Below are 10,387 nucleotides of genomic sequence, written 5' to 3'. Positions count from 1 at the left end.
CCCAGCATGACTTCAAACAAATCCCTTAACTTCCCTAAGCCTTCAAGTTGGGCACTTAAAAAAGTGGGAGTCAAGTCTGGCACTTTGACGGTTAGCCCTTTAACTGACTCACCGAGGAAAGAAAGAGATGACAGGAAGGAGAACTGCCAGAAGTGGGCAGAGCTAGAACCTGGGCCAGAAGGGCTACGCGCACGCACACACGCACGCACGCATGCACACACTTCTGGTGGGAAGACGAGTGAGGCAGGTGAGCTCTCATCTGGAGACCAGGGGCCAGGTGAGGCTGGGGTGGAGAGGAGCAGCCACGAGTATCCTTGATATCTCTGGGTGCTCATGATCTGTTCATTATCTTTGCTTTATGAATTTATTTAAATGGTTTTCTTAGGTAACATGTATCCTGCAAAGAGGCAGGTGGGATGGAGTTGCTCATACCAGTAGTAGAGCTGGGAGGTAGAGGGTCTCAGAAGTCAGCTTGCAAGGTGACAGGAGAGCCAGGTTCAGCAGCAGTCCTGTGTCTCTGGCAGGTGACCCGGGCAAGTCAAGCTCTTACTATTTCTGCTTTACAGAGGAGGAAAGGGTCAGAGGGACCAGGTGACCCACCAAGTTTATACACAGGAAGGAGAGCTCTATTGAGTCCCAACTTTTGCCCAACCACTGCCAGACATAGGTCAAGCAGCTACCTGACTGAGAGGAGGCAGCATCTTAGGGGATGGCAGCCTGTTGGGAGCACAAATTTGATCTAGGGCAAGAAACACTTGAACTCCACTCTTCTACGTGACCTCTTGCCAGACACTCAAGTGCCTCATCTATAGAATGGGGACAGCAAGAACTGAACTGATTTCAGGGGGTTATTGTAAAGTCTTGGGCTTCCCTTGTAGCTCAATTGGTAAAGAGTTTGCCTGCAATGCAAGAGACCCGGGTTCGATTCCTGGGTTGGGAAGATCCCCTGGAGAAGGAAATGGCAACCCACTCCAGTATTCTTGCCTGGAGAATCCCATGAACAGAGAAGCCTGGCAGGCTACAGTCTATGGGGTTACAAGGGTCAAACATGACTGAGCGACTAAGCACACTCGCTGTAAAGTCCTGGGGGAGATAATCTATGGGACGTCCTAAGCCTGGGATCTGGTACGTGCCAAGCAGTACCTTTAGTATCACAGGAACTGGAAGGACCCAGCAGGACATTCAAACCTGCCATCTATTTAACAGGCAAGGGACTGCTTCTGAAAGTCCAGCCTTTGCTTGGACACTCCCAGTGAGCAGGAGCTCAGCACCATACAAGCTTACTCATCTCAGTCAGTTCTAATTACTGGAAAGTGTGTCCTTCCCAGAGTCGAAGCTATCTCCCTGCAAGCTCTGCCCCACTCTATACCTGGAACATCAGCCATGTGAAGGCATGGCACACCCAGGACCTCTGACCTTCCAGGCCTGTCACCACTCAGCTCCCTCCAGCTGGTTCCAATCAGGGCCCGGGCATGCAGCAGTCAGCACCTTCCACTGCCTGGCTAGGGCGCCAGCGCTGCAGCTCAACGCTCTGCCCCTCACATCTCTGTAGCTCGGCTTGAGCACAAGACCCACCCTGCAACAGCCACTCCCCACTGAGTTCCTTAAAACCCGCATGCCCATTAAGGAATCTCTGGGGAGATGGGATGTTCTAGTGTCTCGATCATGTGTTCAGGTGTATACAAAAGTCATCCATCTGATTGATTTTACTGGATGGGAATTATACCTCAAAACAGTTGATTTTAAAAGTAATAAAGTTGAAGGGGAAAGTTCATACCTTTTGGCCCTTAATTTGACAGGTATGAATTCATATTGAAGAAATTAGGGTATAAGCAAAGATTTAACTCTAAGAATGATGATCTTGTAAGTTATTTTTTCCTCTAAATTTTTTTTCTTAAGGTAATACATATACATTTTCTTTTTCTTTTAAGCAGTGATTCAGGGAATTCCCTAGTGGTCCAGTAGTTAGGACTCCTCACCTCCACTGCAGGGGCATGAGTTTGATCCCTGGTCAGGGGACTAAGATCCTGCAAGCTGTATGGCATGGCGAAAAGAAACCCCCCAAAACAAAGCAGTGGTTCAAAAAGCAGAGTGAAAAGTCCCTCAGTCTCCATTTACTCCTGGCAGCGTCTACAACTCCTTTTCCTTCCTTTCCCTAAAGGTTACGATTTTCTCACATATCCATGCGGAGACATTTTACGCTTATTTCAGCAGATATGTATACATCAATAACCCCTTTAACAACACAGATAGTAGCAGACATACTGTTCTGCATCTTTTTTGACATCTGTTTTAGTCCCTCCTATGGCAGAGCTATAATTAACCAGTCCCCTACATCAGTAGGACTGATTTCCATCAACACTGTTCCCATCTTCTGTACACTGTTGACATGTACCTTATTACTCCTTAACTCCCGCCCCATGTTCAAGCTTACATGTAGGGAAATTTTCTCTAAGTGCAGTAACTAGATCAAAGAACAGTGTTTTTAATAGCCCCAAATTAGCAACACCGTAAATATTTAATGACATAAGAACAGGTTAATATTTGGAGGTACATATCAATATATGGGTAATGTATTGATATACCCATAAGACAAAACACTACACATCCATTAAAACTCATGTTATAGAAGAGCGTCTAGTAACAGGGACCAACAGCCACATACATAAAATAAAAAATGTAGTTACAAATCGAGCCATGTAAGAATTACAAATGGATATGAACTCAAATACATGTTAAGGATTAGAAAGAACTACCAGTTTGGGGTAGGATTGGGGATACTCATTTTTTATGTTGTAATTTCTGTAATTTCCAGTTTTTCTACAGTGACTATGTCTCACTGTTGGAGTAAGGAGAGAGAAAGCCCTCACTTATCCAGGAGAGGAGCACAGGCCTGTCAGTGAGAGCCGAGTCAGCTGCCCTCAGTGGGATCTTGAGGGGACCACCCAGAAGCCCTGCATCTGGTCCTCACCACCAATGCCCCCAGAGGGCACTGGCAGCTGGCCTGCGAGGACTCCTTCCATGGCTGGGCCCTTCTGGCAGAAATTAAGATTTTAACTCGGAGGAAGGCAGGCCTTTCTGACAGGACTGCCCCAGAGAGTGAGGTAGTGAGCTCACCGTCAGGGAGGTGCTTGCTCTCTGACTCCAAGTCTGGTCAGGGAGCATCAACGGAGAATCAAAGGGGTGACCTCACAGGCTGCCTGAAGCTCTCGAAGTCGGGTGGGATGGGGAATCCGGGCGCCTCCTCGTTCCTGCCCACCTGGTCCTCCTGCCTCCGCGATTCAGTCTCCTGGGACCACGGGGTCTGAGTACGATGGGCTCCCCTGCCCCCAGCCTACCTGTATGATGTGGTCGCCACTGCAGCCGCATCCGCGTCACCGATGGGGAGCACGTAGACCCCCCGGCCGGGGGTTGCGGAGGGCTTGGTCCTGCGGCTGCTTGCTCCTGGTCCGCGTCCCTGCGTTGCATCTCTGGACCCCGAGGGCGCCGTCCACACGCCGAAGTCCCGCTGGTACTGAGTGAGAGGCACGTCCCGGCCGGGATCCCGGGAGCCTGCGGGAGATGGGCCTCTGCGCGAGGGAACACCGCCCGGGATTGGCTCCTCGCTCTCGAGGTCCGAGTAGCTGTGCAGGGTCAGCGGCACGGCCACGTCGGAGCGGTCCAGCTGGTTCCAGCGCCGCGCCAGGCAGCAGAGGCGGCTGATGCAGGGCCACGCCATGCCGGCCCGGCGTCTGCCTCTCGGCTCCCCGCGCTCCCGGCCCGCACCGCCCCCGCTTGCGGCCCCGCCCCCACGGCCCTCCCAGCGCCGCCGCAGCTCCGCCCCCTGGCCTGGGACCGCCACCCAGGGAGCGAGGGCTGGGCCACAGCTCCGTGGTGCGCACGGCTCTGGAGGGGTGCAGAAGCGGGCCCCGGCTGGAGGCACTTACAAGTATCCAACTTGAAGAATGTTCCTTAATTTAATCCAAAGTTCCCCAAGTGCTATCCTACAAATTGAACCTGGCTTCGCAAAGGCCAGAGGCCGGATGGCAACCATTCCTAGCTGGTACTGAGTGAACAGTCTGCTGGGCCCCGCCCACAGGCCACTGGCTGCCAGATTTGTGCGAGGCTGCACAGGGGGCTTGCGGGCAAGCACGAGAAGATGTAGCGATGAGGGGATCAGAGAGAAGACTTGGGGCTGTACTTCCCGGAGAACACGCGTTTGAATCAGCCTTTATAATGCCAAATTTGTGACAACCAATTCAGCCTTCCACTGAGAATTGACATTAGCCCTCAACTGACATTTCCTGAGGTCTAAAATCCCTGATTTTAAAGCATGGCTCCAAAGGCTTGATTTAGCTTTATAAAGCTGCCACAAATCTTTGGCTACTATGCTATTAAAGTTCCCCTCCCTCCTGTGCAGAGCTAAGTCCCTGGCCACACAAGCCTTCCTGAATTAACACAAGCCCTCAGTGTGCACTGCAGACCAGTTACTAGTAACTATCGATACAACATTAATTACCCAGTGCACCATCTCAAGCATATACCTGGACGGTATCCAGCCTGCACCTCAGAGGAACTGCAGTATAGCCCTGGCCAGTCAAGAAAGACTCCTCTCCCAAACCATTGCATGGCTGGTCTTAGCTCGGGGGCACAGTGACATGACACTACGACTGCCCGAAGTGGCAGCAGCTCAGCTGCCTGGGCCCCGCCACGACCCAAGGCAGCAGCAGAGGAGCCCCACGTTCTGTGAAGACGCTGGGAGACGACACACCTGCTCAGATTACCCACCTGCTCTGTGTGACCTCCATGCACCACGGCCATGGGTCAGCCACTCGGGAGACTCGTGACTAAAACACTCCGTCCTGCAGCAGAAAAAAAGAGAGCAGCTCTTCTTGTTTTGACCCCTTCATTCATTAAACAGTTAAAAGAGCACTTACTATTGCTGTGTGCCTGGAATAATGCTGGATGCCTTTAGGAGGTTTACAGAGCAGTGGATGACAAGACATGGAAACCAGTGTAACAGAGCTTTCCAGCAGCGGAAAGAAGGCAAGTGGCCTGGCCTCACCACCCGCAGTGAGGGTGGGCAGCAGGACTGGGCAGGAATGCAGGGGTCCGGGTCCACAGGTTCGGCCACAGGCAGCCAGGGCTAGATCACGGAGGGCCTCGGTAGCCACACTACAGGGTTCACAAGCAGTTTTTTACAGGTGACAACAGGAAACGACTGGAGTGTTTGCAGCACTCTGTGGCCATATGGTGAAGTACAGCACATTTTAGAGAGCAGTTGGAGAACAGTCTTTACAGTCAGGTTAGGGACAAGGGACTGGGAGTTAACGCACAGGTGCTGAGAGTGGAGAGAAGGGCCTGGACTCTAGAAACAAGAGGTGAGAGAGGGACTCTAGAATGGCCCAGGTTTCTGGCTTAAGCCAGGAGTGACATTTGACATGCCTGCCCAGTGGGGTCCAGGACCTAGAACTATATTTGACAGGCAGCAGACACAGGTACAGAGTGACAGAGCTCAGAAGACAACTTCACGGAGGTAACTGAAGCCACAGAAGTAGAGAGAAAAGAGAGCTGAGGCTGCACGTGTGGGACCCCATACTGCAGAGTGCAGTGGAGGCAGCACAGGCTGAGGCGCACGAGCCAGGCAGAGCACGGCCCTGGGGTGATCATGTGCCAGCAAAGCAGCCAAGATGAGGAAGGAAGGTACCTCAGCGGGCAAACAGGAGAGCAGGGACAGTTGCCAGAGCCTTGGACAGTCAGGCTTGTGCTTCTGGAGCTGGACGCTGACCTCCAAGGCCTCGCATAGGTAGATACTTGACCTTCTAAACATTCCTTCTCAGACAATCACAAATCAGAAAGAGGAGACATGTCTTCACTGCCTGTTTTTCGGGTCTGCCCACAGACATAAATCTCATTTTGGACTCCATGTGGAAGGTCCATATGATCTCAGCCTCCCGTCCCATCTCTGAAAAACATTTCTTGCCTCATCTGTAAGTCACAGGGTTGTTAGTATCAGCTACATATTCAGAAAATGTCAAAGCACAGCAGTGTGACCTTGGGCGGTTCCCACATACGACCACCCTAGCTCCTTACTGGCAAGATGAGGGCTAGGTTAAAAAAAATTACCTTGCCTTGAAGTGACATTAGTTTAGAATAGAATCCCCTGCCTGGTAAGAATGACCAGTACTTCACAGTAGAAAAGAGTCTGGGCTGGTGGGGAAGATGAAGAACCACCATAGCTGAACAATTCCTTGGTGCTGGGCACATACTGCCATTTAGCTCTTAACATCATGTGAGGTGGGCACTGCTCCCTCACTGTCATGAACACCAATGCTCCGTGCCCACCACCACACAAGGTGGGCCCTCTACAGCACAAGGTGCAAAATTTGGCATAATCTTTTGAGATCACCAAAAGACCCCAAAACTCCCCTATAAATCCTTTCAAGAAAAACTTTTAAATTCTCAAATTGCATTTCCTAGAAATAATTCTCAATCATGAGAAGCTGTTCCACTACAGTGAAGCTACGACAACAACCCCTGTCTGCTATGTCAGTAAGATGCTCCACTTCAAAGAATGTACATTTTCCAATATAAGATGCAATTAGGCTCAGATTCAAGTTTGAATTTATCCAAGATAGTTCCTTCTAATTCTTAATTTAGCTATAATTTTAACCTAGAAAGCAAAACCTAAAAATAGCTTTTTGTATACAACACTCACTGCCACAAAGTATTACCTACCTTTCTTGGGAAAAATTTAGCAAACATTGCAGCTGTTATTTCAGACCATGCCAGAGAGAAGATGTTCTTAATTTTTACCTGTCAACCAAGCAAGGAAAGGGGTAGTAAGTAAGAGTAAATATTTCGCAGAGGTGCTAGAAGGCCGACATTAAGAAGCAAGCACTTCTGCCTTTCCATGCGCACTCTTCAGGTTCGGGCGCATGTTAAACAGAACAACGGACAGCGAGAGTCCAGGCCAGCACTAGTGCTCTTCAAAAGAGACACACACCTCTGTTTACAAACTAGAGAGATATAAATCTTTATTTCACAACTTTGTCATAATTCACTTTCTAATGAGACATGTTCTGGGGACAGTTTAAAATACTGGGAAAGCTAGATGCTGAGTATCTTCTAGGCAGGAGCAAAGATGTGGTCACTCCAGGGCCGCTGCATTCCTGGGCCTTCAGGCAGCACAGACCGGACGCGCCAGTATTGTCCAGCCCCAGTTACTTAGAGCCACCTCCTTTTTTGGGGCTGTTAGTCCTCATTTCATGCCAAATTTTCACTAGAGGCTCCCTGTTCTTCCAAATGAGTTCATGACCGTAAGTAATATACCATCTGGGGAGAAGAAGAACAAACCAGGTCCGACATTCAAACAGTGTGACATACAAATAACAAGCACCATGATCCCACGCTGACATTTTAAAAACCAAATGCCACTGTCACCTACTATCCAGCATATGAAAATAGCTGATTATTTAACACAGATCAGTGACTTACCTTTAATATACAGACTATATGAAAGATGGAAGTAGAATGGAACCAAACGTGACTACTCCGAAAGCACCACACGCATACTACTTTTAATTCACGACAGCCCCGCAAGTAAAGTACTATCGCTCTTCCCATGTACAAACATGAAGAAATAGAGTCTGAAAGAATGTCATTTGCCCAAACACTAACAGCTTCTAAGTGGTCAATCAAGGACTCACTCACAGGTCAGACTGATTCTAAATCTGGACTCTTTTTTATTATGTCAAGTGTAAGAAATGTCAAGAGTCAGAATTTACTAATAATGATGGCTAAACTTAAAACAAGAGAAAGAAGACCACCCTAAGATTCAAATGCAATTATAAAACTCTTAGAATAAACAAAACACTTGTCAGGACTTTCCATTAATAAAGTGTCTTCTAAAATCTTTTTAACCTTATTTCAAGCAAAGAGTCAAATACTTTAATCGTATGGGTACATTGTTTTGATTATACTCCTAAGTTCAAATGTAACTGGTCATTTGGTTAAATTAAAATTAGGAAAATATTTCAAACTAACTTCTGCCTCTTCTTGGCAGCAGCATCACAGTCTAGTGCTCAGTCTGAAACTCCAGCTCTGCAATGACTCGCTGTGTGACCATGGACAATCCCTCAACAGCTTCCTTTCTACAAGCTGGAATATCTCACAGGATTTTAAGAGTATTAAATTAGACCTTAGCTTAGGCACATAGTAAATATTCAATAAACATTAGCTATCACTACTGCAACAGTACAAGGTGAAAATCATAAAATGTGCTCCAGGGACATAAAGTCAAAGAAATGTGCAGAAGGTTACTAATAGAATCTCTACCATTTTGTAAATATTTCTCAATCTAGATTAAAGATGTCAGAAAAGATGAATTCTGGATATGACTGAGATCGAGTAAATGAAAGGAGCTGAAATTAGAAACAGCAAAAAGAAAGGATTCCTCTGCCTTTCAGATCCTGGACTTTAAAAATGCACCTGATCCAGTTTTCAGAACAGAAAAAGGTCATCTAATTATAGTTGAGAAAAATAAAAAACTGCTGAGGAAAAGCTCCTTCAAGTCCACATTTAAGTATACAGGTCAATTTAGAGTTCATAAAACGGAACCCCTTTCATTACTCTTTCTGTTTCTCATACTGTAATATCAGGTCAGTTCTTACTATTTATAATGTGCTGCTGTTAAAGCTCGAACTCACACATGCTATTCTTTAATCATCACTGAAAATTATAAATGGCATAATGGCATTTAGTTCCACCACCTACTGGGCAAAACTGCTCCACTAAGAATAGATTTTTTTTTTTTTAATTAAGAAAAACTAAGTTTTCCCATTGTCATGAAATAAAGTAAAAATCAAATAAAGGCCAAAGGTAACATTTATGCAAGAAAACAGGGGCCATCATGGATCCAGCACACCAGACAGACAGTCTGCTGAAGGGCCTCTCATCTGTCTAAAGTTCTATGGTGGCGTTGCTACAGCACTGCTATGTTTTAGGCCTGAACCACAAGTGGGAGATCTTGTAACAAGATTACAGGACAACTGTAATCACTATGGTGTGACGGGCGGGAAGGCTTTGGAGCTGGGTACAGATGCTCCTCACTGATGACATCTGGTCTCTACTCCAGCCATGCTGCGGGCACCAGCTCACTCACCGCAGGCAGAGGACCAGTTCCACCCACTCAGGGCGGCTGCCCAGCACTGCTGAGGTCAGCAGGGTGGGGACTGGGCAGGGCGGAGGTGGCTGGAGAGTAGGGGAAGGAATACAGCACAGACTGGGGGCTGGGGAACAGTATCCAAGAAGGACTAGGAACTGTGACAGGTCATGAGTTGGGGTGATATGAGGTTAAGGGTAGCGTAAAAGCACAGAGGGTCTCTCTCTACAAATGACCAAGGCAGGAGAAGGGCCAAGAGTCTCCCATTCCCACTGCACATGTGAAGCGGCTCAAGACCAAAGCAAACCACACTGCGATTTCCCTGCCCTCGCAACCCTACCTGCCCTGCTTCCATACCTGAACTAACTGCTCTACTCTACTCTGCCTTCCTCCAGGGTAGGGAAGGAGAGGACCAGAGAAATGTCACTCAGTCATATTCAGACTTACATTCCAAAGAGAGCTCCCCCAAGATGTGCTGCATGATCAAAAAATTTCCATCCCAGGATCATTCCTGCTGTATCCATGGCAATAATGGCTTTTAGGGCCTGAAAGCCAGAAAAGAGAACAGAACTGATACAACTTTGATTGTTCCAGCATTGACATTTCTAATTTAAGGGCAAGAATTCAGTCAATGTAAAAATATCACCCTGTCCCCAGCACTTCACGTCATAAAAATACTCACATTCCCTGCTGTGAACGTGAACATTGGAAGGAAGATGATGGCGAGTCTCCCTTCCGGGATCTTAGTGCAGACGGCAGCAAGGACAGTCATGATTGCGCCAGACTGCAAACCAACACACAGGGGAAAATGTGAAACTCTAACTGTGCAACTGTTTAGGACTGCGAAGTCTAAAGCAGAAATACTTCCTCCAGAAAGCTTACAGCCATACATTTCTAGGGGAGCACAGAGTTAAACAGCTTTCCATTACTCATGTACAAAATAACAAGCAAAGGGGCCCCATGCCCAGGATACAGTAACCACCTGGCAAGGACTACCTACAGGCAGTAAGATGTAACAGTGTCAGCACTTGACAAACTTCAGGAACCTTGTTACTGTGTCACATGCATCACCATATTTAGACACTAAAAATGGACTTCTCAAACCTCAAGAGAACTCCTTCAATCAGCGAGCGAGCATGAATTCTCCCGATACGCACATGTGTGCAATTCTTCCCAAATTTAATGCTTTATCGTAACTCATGTGAACTTTGTATCCTATTTCATAACACTAAATATTTTCCTTAA

General features: G+C 47.6%; 2 protein-coding genes across 7 annotated transcripts in view; both read right to left on the bottom strand.

Moving 5' to 3' along the window:
* The window catches only part of MAP6D1 (MAP6 domain containing 1), a 10,298-nt gene extending 3,503 nt beyond the window's left edge, over positions 1-6,795 (bottom strand). The window contains exons 1-3 of one of the 4 annotated variants that reach the window (XM_070791110.1): positions 6,718-6,795; positions 4,768-4,841; positions 3,339-3,552 (exon numbers count right to left, since the gene is read on the bottom strand). In XM_070791110.1, the coding sequence (XP_070647211.1) occupies positions 3,339-3,552; positions 4,768-4,800 (247 nt within the window). In that variant the 5' untranslated portion in view covers positions 4,801-4,841; positions 6,718-6,795. Of the gene's footprint in view, positions 1-3,338; positions 3,863-4,767; positions 4,906-5,686; positions 5,825-6,717 lie in introns of those variants that run through there. The other 3 variants (XM_019958956.2, XM_070791119.1, XM_019958947.2) reach the window with 3 other exon arrangements.
* The window catches only part of PARL (presenilin associated rhomboid like), a 54,802-nt gene continuing 51,083 nt past the window's right edge, over positions 6,669-10,387 (bottom strand). The window contains exons 8-10 of one of the 3 annotated variants that reach the window (XM_019958931.2): positions 9,825-9,926; positions 9,590-9,687; positions 6,669-6,795 (exon numbers count right to left, since the gene is read on the bottom strand). In XM_019958931.2, coding sequence (XP_019814490.1) covers positions 6,792-6,795; positions 9,590-9,687; positions 9,825-9,926 — 204 coding nt within the window. In that variant the 3' untranslated portion in view covers positions 6,669-6,791. Of the gene's footprint in view, positions 6,796-6,990; positions 7,315-9,589; positions 9,688-9,824; positions 9,927-10,387 lie in introns of those variants that run through there. The other 2 variants (XM_019958923.2, XM_070791087.1) reach the window with 2 other exon arrangements.

Source organism: Bos indicus, chromosome 1 (genome assembly GCF_029378745.1).
Source record: "Bos indicus isolate NIAB-ARS_2022 breed Sahiwal x Tharparkar chromosome 1, NIAB-ARS_B.indTharparkar_mat_pri_1.0, whole genome shotgun sequence".
NCBI lineage: Eukaryota > Metazoa > Chordata > Mammalia > Artiodactyla > Bovidae > Bos > Bos indicus.
The sequence above is the reverse complement of the archived record's forward strand: the minus strand, read 5'-3'. Positions and strand labels throughout refer to the sequence as shown.